This window comes from Saccoglossus kowalevskii, chromosome 15, assembly GCF_978046115.1.
Source record: "Saccoglossus kowalevskii chromosome 15, keSacKowa6.1, whole genome shotgun sequence".
NCBI lineage: Eukaryota > Metazoa > Hemichordata > Enteropneusta > Harrimaniidae > Saccoglossus > Saccoglossus kowalevskii.
In genome coordinates this window covers 28180657-28197281 of record NC_140655.1, presented here as the reverse complement: position 1 = coordinate 28197281, position 16625 = coordinate 28180657, and the positions used below count along the sequence as shown (strand labels likewise).

The 16625-nt window shown below is 36.1% G+C and overlaps 2 protein-coding genes across 2 annotated transcripts; both read left to right on the top strand.

Moving 5' to 3' along the window:
* Nucleotides 1-4376: 4376 nt before the first annotated feature.
* Nucleotides 4377-8958, top strand: LOC144350019 (uncharacterized). The gene is made up of 8 exons (XM_085508557.1): nt 4377-4496; nt 4609-4734; nt 4822-4951; nt 5107-5225; nt 6423-6561; nt 6913-7097; nt 7561-7732; nt 8726-8958. Exons 1-8 carry the CDS (start codon nt 4377-4379, stop codon nt 8878-8880), a joined length of 1146 nt encoding a protein of 381 aa, XP_085364683.1. The 3' UTR covers nt 8881-8958.
* A 1486-nt stretch (nt 8959-10444) lies between these two features.
* LOC100369550 (uncharacterized) lies at nt 10445-15328 on the top strand. Its single transcript, XM_006811513.3, has 8 exons — nt 10445-10564; nt 10653-10778; nt 12159-12288; nt 12445-12563; nt 13842-13980; nt 14129-14313; nt 14557-14728; nt 15103-15328. The coding sequence occupies exons 1-8, from the start codon at nt 10445-10447 to the stop codon at nt 15255-15257; spliced, it is 1146 nt and encodes a 381-aa protein (XP_006811576.2). The 3' UTR covers nt 15258-15328.
* Nucleotides 15329-16625: the final 1297 nt, after the last annotated feature.

Genomic DNA, 16625 nt, shown 5'->3' with positions numbered 1-16625 from the left:
CTCACATGAGTTGGTCGCGCATTCGCTTGTGTCAGAGCGACAATGCCTTTTTCCTTTCTTGCATCAACAACTTTGTAATTTGTCATGCATAACTACAAATAACAGATTGCGTGACATTTCGAACGCGTCCTCGAACAAGAATATATGTCATTGATTCACTGCGATATTTATGTCTATTCTATTTGAATATCTTTTGCAATTACAAACCTACGAAAGATACAATGCACAACACTTTAAGTTATAAGATATATATATGCTTTATGTTAAGAAGTATGTTATTAAACATATTTTCTAATATTTTTCTATTTGTGTGTACTCTTTCAACAGTGTGAGGACTTTATTTTTTATACAGGTTTTGATTTAGATGACCTTAAAAACATGAATCTAAAAGGTATAAGGATTTCCAAATAAACTAATTGTTCTCAATAGTTGTCCGATAATCACAATTACAATCAACATAACCAATCACTACACATGGACACCACCGAACCAGTTTCTTTCGCTTCGTGACACTATATTAAGGCTGGCGGGGTTTTATAACCTCGCCTGGATTCAGGAAAGAGTAATCGCCCGCGATTAACGCTCAATTGCTGAGTACATGTACATCAACAACTGTAACTATGATATATATTTTCTCTCACATTCGTAATATCACTGAAATGATTCAAAATCAGCGTTGTTCTACTTTACAATAAATATTCATGTAAGACAAAGAAATCGTAATGACAAAAACGAATAAAACACAACGACTATGCGAAATGGAGTATTTCATGCTAAAATTAAACTTTTTGTCTTTAAGTTTGATTAGTACATAATGCCAGTGTTTACTCTTCATCAGCAAAGTCGTCGTCGCTTTCCGCTCTCATTGGTCGATTACACCTCTGAGAAAATAGGGAGTCTGAGTCATTGGTAAACATAGCCTTACATGTCCGAATTTAATGTGTTTCGTTTTGTATGCGCATATTATTAAATATAAATATATTATATATATCCGATTGTTTTTGTGTGTTACCGTTTAGAATTAATATTCTGATCACGTTCGAGTATCATTGGGATAAACGTATAAACACAGAGTTATTGAAGTTGTAAAAGTAAGTATGCATTTACACAAACAAATGTTGTAACATACATTTGAAAATACAGACAGAGACATTCACGCATGGACAGTGTAACTATGGCATGTGTTACGTGGTTTTCCCACTTTTGTAGGGAGATCGGCGGCGGCGACCGACTTGGGTGACGCAACTCTACTCAAAATCGTGTCAATGCACGAAATGTAATTACAGACACAACAAAGCCAACACACCTGTGTCTATTTCCAATTTATTACTCTTTTCGACAGATAGCCCTGTCACAGACGTCTTAGTGTTAGGACACGATGGGAACTTCCAATAATTGATGAAGAGAGAAATGTGTCACAACCCTAATCACCGCGAACCAGGTGACGTATGAATGAAAACGTTTTCTAGAATTAAATTGCAAGTGAATAAACACACTTGACGGCGAAGAGCGTTGCATTGTCGTATGCAGTGTTTTATTAATATAAACAACAACTAGCTTTGCGCTGGGTGGCTTTCTTGTCAGTGGTTTTTGTAACGAGTAGCTTTCGCAGTGAAAAGGGCTTTGTATTTTCATCGGAGTTGAGAATTAATGTTTTATGTGTCATAAACAACTGGTGTTAATCTGGGAATACCATCCTTAAGTGCTGTTAATTTGTCCATATGATTTGTTGCTCTAGCAGGAGTTAATAAATATGACAACTGCTCTGATAATATCCCCTAGTTTCTTACTTCGACTAAGAAACATTTGACTATTTATAGAATGGGCTTTGCATCATGCATTTTTGTCGTACTGCTTAGCGACATACTATAAGTAATGATCGTATAGATGGTTATTACTAATGTATTGCAATACAGCAAATTAAAATTGAAAGAAATTGCAATATAAAATATTCCACCAGTGACACTTCTCGATGGGCGTATTTTGTGTTTCACAAATACTTATGTAGTTTGTTTGTGCACACTTTGCGGTAACTTCGTGATAACCTCATATTGGAGAGTAGTTTCACCGTTTGGTCCGTAAGTACGATAACAAAAACATATAAATAGGCGTCAAGTCACTTTAGAAACGGTACCATGCCAAATATCCCTTTCTTACAGTTCACGCTTGAGTACTCAAACGGACGCTGATTCCTCATTAATATACCTCTAGTGCATAAGCACTAACATTCGTGGTTTAAAGTATACAATTAATCACAATGTGAGTGTTTAAACACAGGTAACCAAGAGTGGGTTATATGCTCGAATTCTGAAAATATAAATTATCGACAGAGGTAGCTATAGCAACTAGGTGTACTCCTGTTTTTTCTCTCGGGCGATCGCTGACGCAATGTTACGGGAAATCTTATACGGAGGACAGCAGCCTGGTAGTACTTAAGTGACTCGCCCTATTCTACATACAAAATAACTTCCCATTTGTCTATATTTCGGATTAACATCCAATGCAGTTCAAAGGTCTGTCTCATTACTTGTTCATACGTATTACGGGTTTACCAGAATAACAGTAGGTGTACGGATATTTACCGTTACTGTATCTGTTACAATCGTTCTTACTGTCGCCTCGCTATTTTACGAACTGTCCAGAGTCTGTGAACAACCAATATGACATTTACTTTGATGTGATGTAAAAATTAACTGAATCACAACGTCATCGCCCACAAATATCGTTCTTTTAGTACATTTTGTACCAAATTGTCTAAAATAAATGTGTAAAAAAAATTAAATATTGAGCATATATGACATGCTTTGAAATGATTTCCTATCTGAAGAACTTGAAGACGCGAAGTCTTAATGAGAATTAGTATCCCAGTGTGTATTAACATTCCGATTTTGTCCTGCCTTCCACGGTTGGATTTTGCGAGGAGAAAAAAGTGATGCTTGTTTACTATGCATGTAAAGACAAGTACGTATTCGTGTCACTATGAAACAAGAGTGTCTGTATCTGAAAGAAACAAGATTACAAGCACTGTGATGATAGACTGTAGGAATGCGACTCGTTTGCCCTGAAATAATTTATTTCAAACTGATTTGGCAGAAAAATGTAATAAATAAAAAAAAAACGAATATGTTAGAAAATAAAAATGGAATTTATTGTGAATTAGTACTCAAAATGTATTCTTATATGAGCATTCATTGTGGAGTGATACAGTTAAACCGATGCGCCCGCTTGCGATAAAAATGAAATAAACTTTCTTCTTTCCACTGAACTCGAAAATCGTGATATTGCTCTAACTTCTGCAGTGGTAAATTTTATGGACTACAGGATCGTCTCAGGAGCAACTTTACATGTTGCCCAAAAAATAGCCTCCATATTGACCAATATGAAACAGCCTTACAAATAGCGTGGTGGTCGCCTGCATTATGCTTTTCTGCATTGATTTGAGCGGTTGCCTCATGTTCCAAATTCGACGCACAGTCAATCTGAACAAGTGCTATAATCATCGCTGACCACCACTCTCATCCCACCGTGTGCGCCCGCTTACAGCGGACGAATTAAAATTCAAAATAATTTGCCCTATGACACACATGGGCAAAACAGATGTGGTATACGTTGTATCATTGTGTTATATGAACATAAACATAAATAAAAATTACAATGAAATTAAGCAAGCAAATATTTAAAAAAAATATATAATTATGTTCGACTGGCATCGTGCCAATGTAGTTTAGCCTGGTCAGCAAAGTTAGCAAAATATACAGTATGCACATTGTCTGAATCTGAACTTTTTAAATCGAACAATATTATTTCACAATTCTGGATTATATAAAATAATTCGTTACATGCATATAAACTTGTTCATACAATGCAGCTCATCTCCTTTTAGCTCCTTGTTGAAACTAAGCAGCATATTTTGAGTTTAACAACGTATATACATGCAAATTTAAAATTCCGGGCTAAATTGCCTAAAAGTTCGACACACTTTACGAATACCTACATGTATAAGATTCACACAAATACAGATTCAGTTACAAATTCGTTTAAAGCCGCCAGTGCACATAAGACATCTGTTGCAAAACAATGGTTCACCATTGGTGAATATTACTGTGTCAACGCACCGTCTAGACGAGATCTAAAACTAGTAGAGAAATATACTAATATGTTACCAATAAAACGGTAATCTTGTTTGATCTATCAAATGAACATATGGAAACTTCACAGTAATTGCTCCCCACACCTTACAGGACAAGATAACATCATTGTCATTTATGATTTGGGCACATCGCAGGTAAGGAGAAATGGTTGGCAGCTCCGTCAATTTATGCAAGCACTTTCTCAAATAAGTTTTCTATTTTGAATTTCCTTTCTTTAGTTCAATAATGAAGTGGCTTTTAGTGTTAGCGGTGTTGACTTTATTGCAATGGGTGAACGCGTTGGCGCCAGTGCACTACGCCGAAGAAGATGCTGCTATTCCGAACAGATATATGGTTCTTTTGAAGGTGAGTTGGGCAGCCCTAAAATAATTCTAATTAGTTCATCTGATGAATGACAATTGCCTCATTTGCATTATTGTTTTTAAATAAAAATTAGAAATGGCATTTATGATTTCAGAAAGATGCCGATTTACAAAGTACCATCAGCCGCATCAAATCATTTTCTGTTGTCGCAGAGTTTGGATGGGAGTATAAAGGAATGAACGGTTTTGTTGTTACCATCGACAATAAAGGTCTAGACTACGTAAGTATTCGTCTCGCCTGTTACAATAGTGTAAACACATTCATAGCACAAAAAACAAATCAATTTAATACTGATCTGCTTTTACAGATACGTAATTTGGATGAAGTGCGATACATTGAACAAGATCAATTTGCATATGTAGATGCGATTGGAAGTTGGGGGTTAGACCGAACTGATCAGAGAAACTTGCCATTAGATGATATATTTGTCCCAGAAGGTATGATATTCCGCATATTACATAGCGTCGTTTTCGGGGTGATCATTTTGCATACAGTTATTCCAAATACATATTCAACCAGAAAATCAAGATGACATATTAGACTCGATTCAAATGAGGCCATGATTTCACAGTACAGCTTATTTCAACTATAGGGGATGGATTCAATGCGAACATCTTTGTCCTGGACACAGGGATTACGTACGCCCATACGGATTTCGAAGGCAGGGCTAAACTGTTCATGGATGTAGTCGATCCAGGAAACCCATCACAAGTAAGCTGCCTTATCATTTATATATACATGTATTGTGGTGTTTAATTAATTTGTTGTGTATGCTGATTGCAATAATGGTATAAGTAATTGCCCAAACTGTGCTAGAAAACTACGCATATTACTAAACCAGAGCTACACAATCGAATCAAGTTGAAAATGCTGCCACGTCATAATGATTTAATGTCACTTCTGATGCTCTATTATTATGAACGGGGTTATAATTGTTCATTATAATTGTTCATCGCTTCATAATTGGAAATATTGCTGTTTGTCGACAAGCAAATCAAAAATATTGTAGAGAGTTCATTAATTTGCGTTTGGATTTAAACTTAAAGAAATGTAAAATACCCACTTTACAACGTGCACGCAGATACTAAACGTAGACTTGTACCCTTCCGTCGTCGCTGTCAAATTATGATAATTGTTGCCAACGATTGCCACATTTTGTGAATGTACTACTTGTCAAGTTATATGATAAAATATAATTATATTACTGTAATTATGCATATAATCATTTGAAGTAAATGTACACGCGACATAATGACAAGTGTATAATAATAATAATGTCAAATATTACAATGTCAAATCACGACATGTAAAAAATGTATTTAAACTCCCTATTCATTATCAACCAGTTTATTTAGAAGTGTTTTTAATTGGTATATATATATATATCATATTTCATGCAATGTGCATGCTGCAACATGATCACGATATTATTTGACAGTTTTCTGCCCAGACAAGATCTAAGATCAAACTTTATTATACATATTCTTGTGCGAGCGTAACTGCATAACATTTAACGAAAAGAACGTTCATTTATGAAAATGCTTATTGTATCTCACAATTGGTTTAATTATTTTTTTAATACATACAGCAATAAAAATGTCTGATTTCATTGTTCAACTGTTTGGTGAACGGAAAATAATTAGTACCCCCGCCATTCAAATCGCCAACACTAATACACAGTATAGTCACAATATGTCAGTGAGAAATGTGATGTCATTCATTTCAAAAGGGGGCATTGACAAAGAAACCAACAAAAGTTCTCAGCGTAATAATATTCCAATTTTATTGGAATTGAAGAAAAAAGTTGACAAAATTTTGCCTCGTGATATACGACATTGATCATATCATCATCATCATATCAGTATTTCATGATATGTCGTTTATTTGTGTTTTTTTTTTGTTAATTAGGTAGACTGTAATGGGCACGGAACGCATTGTGCTGGTACTGTTGGAGGTATTACCTATGGGGTAGCGAAGAAAGTGAATCTTTGGAACACGCGTGTATTGAACTGCTTGGGTGGTGGACCAGCCAGCGATGTTGTTTTCGGTAACATATTCATCATCTCTAATGGATATATAGGATAATTTATCACTATTTTTACTACTCGAAAGTATCCACGTTTATTTCAATCACTCGTATTTAATTTCATTCTTGCACGCTGTAGCTGTCATTGCACACACACACCAGTATACACATGTTGCCACGTACAACGAGTTTCTTATTTTATTGTTGCCGCGTCCGAAAATCATTACCCAGACACCCATGTGGTATTACGTCCGTTCTCATGAAACAACATTTCAAAAAGGAGTCTATAAGCAATTGAAAAGCAGTATATAACATATTCTGGAAAATGCCGCACAATCGCGCTTACATATTGTTACTGTTTTTATCTTCAAGGAATGGAAGCTGTTGCTGACAGTGGAAACAGACCAGCAGCTATATCTATGTCGCTGAGTTATCCTGACTCTGACATTCTTGATGAGGCAGCCGACTATTGCGTAGATAGGGGAGTGTCTGTGGTCACCTCGTCCGGTAATGATGACAGGGACGCCTGTTTCAAGTCGCCTCAGCGAAACAATAGGGTAGGTTATTTACATAGGCACGTCTGCTTTACTGTAGTTACGTGCTCCACGACTCCATTTCAATATAGTGTACATGCTTCCTCGTTAAAAATGCTGCCTAGTTGTTTTTTTTTTGTAAGGTACTAATGATTAAAACCCAAACTCGCTCTTTAAGCGCCTGGCTGTATGGCGAGTTTCCTGTGTTGCGGTGGTCGCGATGACATTATTAAATATCTAGTACAGACGTTGGCAACCTTTGCACTTAAGATAGTAGTCAGTGAATTAGTGCGCATGCGTCATCCTACCAATATTGAATCTTTCAGATGATGCATAGGTTGTTATAGTAGCATGTTAGCGACGTCTAGGGAATGTCGCAGATAAATTGTTACCTTATTTTTTCTTTACATTTTGAAGATACTAGTATCCATCATAATATATATTGATGTGGAGATTAGTTATATATCTCTAAACTATATCTCACCAGACAATAGCGGTAGGCGCAACAGATGACACAGATACCAGGGCATATTTCTCAAACTATGGACCATGTCAAGATATCTGGGCTCCGGGTGTTGATATTGTAAGCTGTCACAATGAAGATCTCGATGGCACCGCAACATTAAGTGGCACATCAATGGCCTGTCCGCATGTCGCCGGTAAGAAAATTTCTGTTTGTTTACAGTTTCTACCTCATATTTTAAATTACCGCGCCGCTTAATATTATATTGAAACGGTTTGTTCTCATCGGTACCGGGTGTGACCCCATTATCACGTCCTAACCCCGCAGTGCATACAGAGAAACGAAGAAAATTGGCTCTTAGTAGCAACGTTCGAATTTGGATCACTTAAAGCAGATTTAAAGGGCGGTGGTCGTCGCGCTGCGCATGTGCGACATTTGTGTTGATAAACATTGATTTTCCAACAAATCACAAGTATGAGGTTTGACCTGGGCGCGACGTACACTAATTACCTCCCGTGACTCCTTCAATACCTTCCAATCACCTAAAAATTACTTGATTGAAGCTTGGTAACGTCGCCATCTTTGTTTATATGAGACCCATATATCTTGCGCATGCGTGCCTCGACGACTACCGCCCTCTAATCATTTTAAGAAATGTATGTCATTTTCACCATTTTCGCTTGTCGTTTCTACGTGAACGTGCTACGCGAGTGCTAAATGCAATCATCCCCGGTGCGCTAACTACTCGACCGATTTCTTTCCAAGTGTCCCACAGGATGTTTATCTTGAACATTTCTAATATGGTTGCAAAAGTCGCTAATAACGATATAGACAGTGTATGTACACACGATGCTGCAACAACCAAATTTGAGTACTCAGACCTCTAAAATTTTAAGCGAAGTGTACTATGTAAACCATGGTTACAGCGATTTTTGGAAGAGTAGGCATGATATCAGGAGAAAATGACAACCAGTCTCGCGGCTTTCTCGTTCTCAACGAGATCTCGGCGGCCACTATAGTATAAGATATATTTAACTAGATAAACAAAAGAGTACAAACAACAGAAGTATAGTATGGAATTATTGACAAATAAAACACCCTGATTAACACCACGTTGTTTTCATTCATTACCATTCTGTGTCCTAATGACATGTTTTCATATTAACCCGTTTTTTTCATTCTACGGTAGGCGTTGCGGCTATTAAATTGGGTATCAAACCGGAGATGACACCTGAGGAGGTCAAAACTACAATATTGGCTGATAGTACTCCTGGAGTGGTCAATGATGCCAAAGAGGAAGAAGGCACGCCAAATCTACTTTTGTATTCATCTATAAATTTATAAAAAAAAATCACATCGTGGTTTGAATTGAAATGTAATAATTATTTTATGAGCTAAATAAATACAAATGACATACACAAAGGTAGCTTGGAATGATATACATTGTCTTAAAGTGGTGTCACGTTGTAAAATAGAATAAATAATGGGAAAAGGCTGGGAAATAAAATGCCGTATGTCCGGAATTTCAAAAAAGGAGGTACAATTGAAAAGTGGTAACTCTTGTCGATTTTAATTGTAGCAAAACCATTAATCAATGGATAGTTTAAGAACACTGGTGACCACCTTGACAAATTGAGTGTGACCTGGGTCACCAAAAAATAACTATATAAATACTACGATAGAGGGCGTTCCAACGACCTTTCGCAATGTGACATGTTTAATAGAAATATTGCAAATTACTGATTAGTAGAGAAAATAAAATGTTGGCACTCAGGTAGCAAATGAAAGTTTTAATTTTTTTAAATAAAAGATGGGCCTGTCATGACTTTCTACATACGATAATTATATTAGGAACTTGTGAGTAACTCACCCTCAGTTTGGATATTTATATATATATAATGACGTATAAATCGTCTTAACACAGGACAGGGTAAAACTAGTTTAAAAACCTGTGATATATTTTCGAATGTTTTTTTCAAACCTAATGTATTTCATTTTCCAACAGCTGAACATATGCGGGAATTGAGTCCCAAGCGAAGATAACAACACACGCTAAAAACGCAAAGGTTCATGGGTAGACGCTTATTTGTAAACAATGAGGTGACGACTTTCCCCATTTAAGTCGACTGAGCTTGGTTTTACAGTACAATTGCGGTTATATGTGCTGCTGTAGAATAAATCGTACCGTCCGTATGTAGATTGGTGTAACAATAAAACAAACCATTCATGTGCAGTAGTCGCTAAATTGTATCTAATGTGAAAATAAGTTCAGTAATTTCGACATCGTCCGACAATTAGTATGTCACGTGATACACATGACTACCCTCTATATTTCAACATATATACGCTAAATGAGGGTTTGAATGAGATATCCGAAAACATATCCCGCAACCTTAAGTCAGACTATTTTTTTTAAGATACACTTAATCGTTCATTTCTTTTTCTTCTAAAACCTAGTGGTTGTTTGTGTGATTTATTTAAAAATGCATAATTATTGCTTATGCCAAAGTGGTCACAAATACAAGATTTCTACATCATTACACTAATAATACTACTGTAAGAGAAGAGTATCCGGTCATATTATAACGCCTATGTATCACGTGATTATTATCTCGCTAGGACGATAGCAAAGGTAGGTAATATGTTAATAAAGGAAGGTATCCTTGTTTTATCGCGCACCGGAACAGATGGCAAGTTCACACTGACGTCACACCACGCCTAACAGAATAACGAAGAGACCGCTATTTTCCTCGAGTCGTTGGATACATAACAGGTAAGGAGCACGAGCAATTGGTGGTCCTATTGATTTCCATAAATATAAAATATCATATCAAACAGTATTCAAGAATTAGTTAACTACGGAAACTAAGGTATTCTGAAATTATTCGTTTTATTCTACAGTTCGACAATGAAGTGGATTTTAGTGTTAGCGGTGTTGACTTTGGTGCAATGGACCAACGCATCAGCGCCAGTCTACTTCGCAAGAGAAGATGTTGCTATTCCAAATAAGTACATGGTCTTTCTGGAGGTTAGTTATTCGCCTTAATGTATTTTTAAATATTCTGATGGGTAAATTAAAGTGTAATGTGCTACTAAACTTATGTATTTTCTTTCAGAAAGATGCAGATTTGCAAAGTATTAAAATGCGCATCAAATCATTCTCATTTATCGCAGAGTTTGGATGGGAGTATAAAGGAATGAATGGTTTTGTTGTTACAATCGACAATAAAGGTCTGAACTACGTAAGTTACGGCTTTAAGCGTTACAGTTGGTTGTTTCAACTTGTTTTCAACGAAACAAATCTAATTTCCATGTCTACCTTCTGTGTACTAAAATATATCACTTACTTTGTTATTGACTGGTTAAAATTAAATAATTGCACGGTTCTTCTCAGTCGGCTTAGGTCGACAGCGTCGACCATCAATCAGTGCTGTTTAAATTGCCACTGTGCTAGCATCGCTTAGATTTAACGCGTTTTTTTTTTCAAAATAAAATGACGAAGAACGGCCGACAACTATTCTTGTAAGTTAATTTCATTTAGATTGCCATATGTAAGCGATTCTAAATAACGCAAAGGCGTGACTTTCTTACTACTTTCTTTTACGTGGGTTTAATGGTCTTTGAAATTAAACAAGTTTGGAAAAACACTTTCTGAAAACAAAATATGATTGGCAGCCATTTTATTGTGTATGCGATTTCGAATAATAAATAGGAGTGACTAGCTTTCTACGTCGAAAAATTATACGTGGTTAGAAATTGAAAAACAAAAACAGTTAAATTGGATTTCAATAAGATTGGCAGCAATTTTAATGTGTGGTATATGATGGCCATTTAACCATTAAATTATCAGGTGTAGCAATAACGAATATGCGATTATTAAGCGTCAAGTTTCCTAATTAAAATAAAACAAGCATCTTCTCGCCTAAGATAGCACCGCTGTTAGCAATGCACATGTCAATTAAAACAATTAAAGTTATCATCACTGAATGAACAAATATGAGAAAGGTCCACCTGTACGTATATCAAAGCAATCAGACTTGCTGTTTTTAACAAGAAGTTTTTACCAAAAATGACAAAAATATTTATCAAAATTGTATTTTCAAGAAGAAGTCGAAGAAGTAAAAATTTACGCGGATGCCGACGGACGACGATGGACAATCACTCATATGATAAGGTCCGCTCGACAAAGTCGACTGCGAAGCTAACAAAAATTAATGCCGTCCGAGGAGATTTGATTTTCATCGTGATAATAAAATTTTACGGATTGTATGTAAATAGTAAAATGTGTGGTCTAAACGAACGCTATAACAGTTTGCCGAAAGATAGAAAATAAAAAGTTTGAAGTAAATTTCTAAATTCAATTATATTATTCAATTGTATATGCGTACAGTCAATACATGACATTTGTAGTTTCATTGTTGTGTGTAAAATCAATTAAATGAATGATCACAAAATGCAGCTTATGTGGAAATAAATTTCACAGCGTAAATGTGTGTTTTTTTTTGTGTTTTTTCAATCTTCCAAATAAACACGCAAATTATTATTTTGATATTATTTTTTGCTCATGACAATGCTTACATTGCATACATCGGCCATCATTTCCTGCTGATCTTTTTCAACAGATGCGTGATTTGGATGAAGTGCGATATATTGAACAAGATCAAATGGGCCATAAGGATGCTATTGCAAGTTGGGGATTGGACCGAACTGATCAGAGAACCTTGCCCTTGGACGATGTATTTGTCCCAGAAGGTATATTCTGAATTGGGGTGGAGGTGACAATTTTTGCATACAGTTGGTTTAAATAAGTATTTACTAAGAGATATAAACGATAGAAATGGTAATCTCGCTTCAAATGATCATTGTACAATACCGCGATTTGTACAGTACGGCTATTTTTAACTACAGGTGATGGGGCCGGTGCCAATGTGTTTGTCCTCGACACAGGGATTACGTACGCCCATACAGATTTTGAAGGACGGGCCAAACTGTTCAGGGATATGGTCAATCCAGGAAACCCATCAGAAGTAAGCTTTCTTATCATTTATAAATATGTTCATTACGACATTTCATTTGTTTAGTATACTAACTGTAATTATATTGTTACAGGCACTAATACGTGAGCCGTATAATTAGGTTTAGGTTATATGTTTTCATAATACATGTATATTGTGCGGTGTCAATAATTGACCGTACCAAGTGCAACTCAACACGGTTATAACATGGTAGTGCCTTTGATGAGGAACATCAAAACCCGAACAGTTAATTAAATGTGAGAAGAAACAATTTCCAATGTTTTCCCACATTTGTAAAAATCGTTTGAACATTTAGATTCGAAACGCTCGACTCACAGTTTTCATACATTGAGATATTACAATTGTGTGATAACATGGCTAACATGGATCGGGATTTTACTTAATTTGCCACATCCATGTCCGAGCCATGTTATTAAGATATCATTCTTAAGGCGACGCCCGTCATTACATGATTACATATTCTAGTGTTAGGAGTGTGACAGAAAAGTAACCCCACCCTTTCGGTTATTAATGTATTTGTGAATTACTTAATGTAAATCACTAATTGAAACAACTTGGATAATCGCACTGATCAATTTAGAACTGCGAAATCTGTCAATATATAACAGCAACTCGGTTTACGTAGAGACAACTCTGTCCTCTTGCAGTGTGTTAAGTATGTACACGTATTTTCAATTCATGTGTAAGGAGCAAACGACTGAGACGTATTCACATTGATTCTTAGATTTAGTGTCAGAATTGATTTTCTTCCTAACAACTTATGGTCAGCACTATATCTGTCGAAAATGTTTCTTTCATCGTAAGACAAATGTTTAATTCTGATTATTAAAAGTAACATCGCAGTACCATATAACATGCCTCAAACTGCATGAAACGAAAATGTAGGATACTACATGTGATAAAAACCTGTAATCGCGTTGCTAAGGGTCCTGGTAGAATAACCATTACAACTTACAAAACTTTCTGTGCTAGCATGTACGCAATTTTGGTCTTTGCACGTCAAAAATGCCTGGATATTTTGACGGCGACATATAATAATGTATTCTGCATACTAATGTGAGTTATACGCACATTATACACCAGACTGTTACTACTCATTGTTTTTTTTTAATTTTGTATTTTAAATCTAGCTTTCTGACTGGTTCACGGGATTATTGTATTTGATGATGTAATCCTGCAATAAAGATGTATTATATTTATCTTTCAATATTCAAGTTACTACAGAATTATTTGATTCCTCTCGGCTTAATGATTTATTTTGTAAAATAGACCGACTGTGACGGACACGGAACACATTGTGCTGGAACTGTTGGAGGTGCTACATACGGGGTAGCGAAGAAAGTGAATCTTTGGAACACGCGTGTGTTAAACTGCTTCGGTAGTGGACCAGCTAGCGATGTTGCAGCAGGTAAACGTCAGTTTTGAGCTTCACCAATGAAAGTAATCACCATAAAAACGTCGGTTATTTCCTCTATAATTATTACCACCGATGAAATATGTGAAACCTGACATGAACTTGTTGCATAACTGATTGTCACTGTAATTCATTCTTCAAGGCATGACAGAGGTAGCTGATTTCGGAGATCGGCCAGCAGCTATTTCCATGTCACTGAGTTATGTTGACTCTGTAACTATTGACGATGCAGCCACTTATTGCTTTGAAAACGGAGTGTCTGTCGTCACCTCGTCTGGCAATGATGATGCAGATGCTTGTTTTAAATCGCCACAGCGAAACAATAGAGTAAGTTATTCTTCTTCAGCAGATATTCTTGCATATGTACATGTTTCCCGGTGGTCTTAAACCACGGTGTGTGAATAGTATACTGAATGTCATTTTTTCCCACATTTCCAATGGCTGCAAGAACGCTATGACATGTCGTGAATAAAAGCAAAGAATGATTTCCTTAAAATTATTGAATAAGATATATGAACAAGATGATTTGAGTAGTTCTGAATTATATTTCATGTACTTGCTCCCCAACAGACAATAGCGGTGGGAGCAACAGATGACACAGATACCAGAGCATATTTCTCAAATTACGGGCCATGTCAAGATATCTATGCCCCAGGTGTTGATATTGTAAGCTGTGACAATAACGACCTTAATGGCTCCTCGGTGAAGAGTGGTACGTCAATGTCCTGCCCACATGTTGCCGGTAAGAAGTCATTTGTATATGCTGCCACGTTGTTTTTTGTCTCTTGACAGCGTACAAATTAATTTTATCCGCAATAATATAAAAACTATATGAAATAGCTGCAATACACTATGGGCAAAGGGTCCCAGTGATGTAATTGGAAATTGATATCACCATGGAGAAATATTTAAATTCTTTTACATTACAAAGATTAATAGTAATATATCTTGTCATCAATAAAATATGAATAATTATATTAGAAACAAAGTTACAGTGCAAATATTGTCATGTTAACAACAATGTAGACGCCATTGTATCCTGGCAATATTTTTTTCTTAAAGTTCTGTATTCCAATGACATGTTTCCATATTAACCCATTGTTCATACTACTGTAGGCGTTGCGGCTATTAAGTTGGGTATCAAACCGGAAATGAGTCCAGGTGAAGTCAAAACTACCATATTGGCTGATAGTACTCCTGGAGTGGTCAATGATGCCAAAGAGGAAGAAGACACGCCAAATAAACTCCTGTATTCAGCAGAGAATATATAAAAAATGGTACTTGAATTGAATACCATGTACATTTCATAGTAATATATAATAAACATGTCATAAAAAACATATGTGAAAGAGCCGTACAAGTGAGTCTGTCGAAAGGAGTGCTTGAGTGATTGATATGCTCGAATTTAGCAATATGTATGGGTATCATAACTCCGTGAAGAACGTTTGTGGTCGTCGTGGTTCCAATGAGAACAGGGAGGCCCCAGTAATAAAAATAGTGCAATATTGCATCCTGGCGTATATAATGTTAATCAATTAGGATTTGCTACTTTCATTCTGGTGTGTTCAGAATATATATAGTTGAAGTAACAATTTCTCAATATATCTTCAATCAGTATTTCACAGATTTAAGTATACGAACCAAAGATAACAGTTCCATTCACTTTGTAATTTTATTAGATGCCAGGCAATTTGCATAATGATGAACCAGCTTAATGCAATGGATTGTTTGAAAGATACACAGCAATACCTTGGTTGATTACTTGATCACAGACACCAGCGTCAAAGCATCTGACATTTTATTCTCCCAAATTACTATAATTCTAAATATTTTCTTATTTTCAAAGCACACAAGTTCTCACGTGGAACACCCAGCCGTACACAGTTTAGAGTAATGCTTCCTAGATTTTTTTCGAAGTGTTTTACAATTTCGAAATACCGATGATAATGTTGAAGACAAACAAACAAACAAAACCTGTACAGATATGCATAGCTACTTCAGTAAATATAGCACTATATAAATTGTGCTCCCCCCAATTCATTTAAGCCGTAAGCATGTTCACATCACAACAGAATTCTGCGCGCAATACATAAGATTCGCCATGGATTTAACTCCACGGATAGATGAGCGAAAGCTAGGTATATATATATATATATATATGATAAAAGCATGAGTTATCACTACGGTGTTCACTTCTCCTCGTTTTTAACAGCTATTCTACCAAGTAATGGTGGTATTATTTGCGGATTAGCATATTATGTCCTGGCGATTCTTAAATCTGCTCAAATTTAGCAATAGGTGTTGGTAATTTACCCATTGCTGGTACATAAACGCACGTGTGATTCTCATATCTGGGCGTTATAGATGTCATTGTCAACATGTTTACAATCAGCAGGTCACAACAAGGTGAAGGTTATGTGAGCGGTATTTGACGTGTGTTTATTTGTGTACATCTCACCACTGCCATATAACATGACGTCGTACTATTTAAAATGTCGTGTTTTTTCTCAGGTCAGTGGTGACCGGGCTACCAGTAAAATAACCACCACTTCCTAATTTGGACGTTCTCGGGAAGTTCCACCTTGATATTATATTGTTTATTCTACGTACGTATCCTGCGCTAACTCTTTTCCGGTATA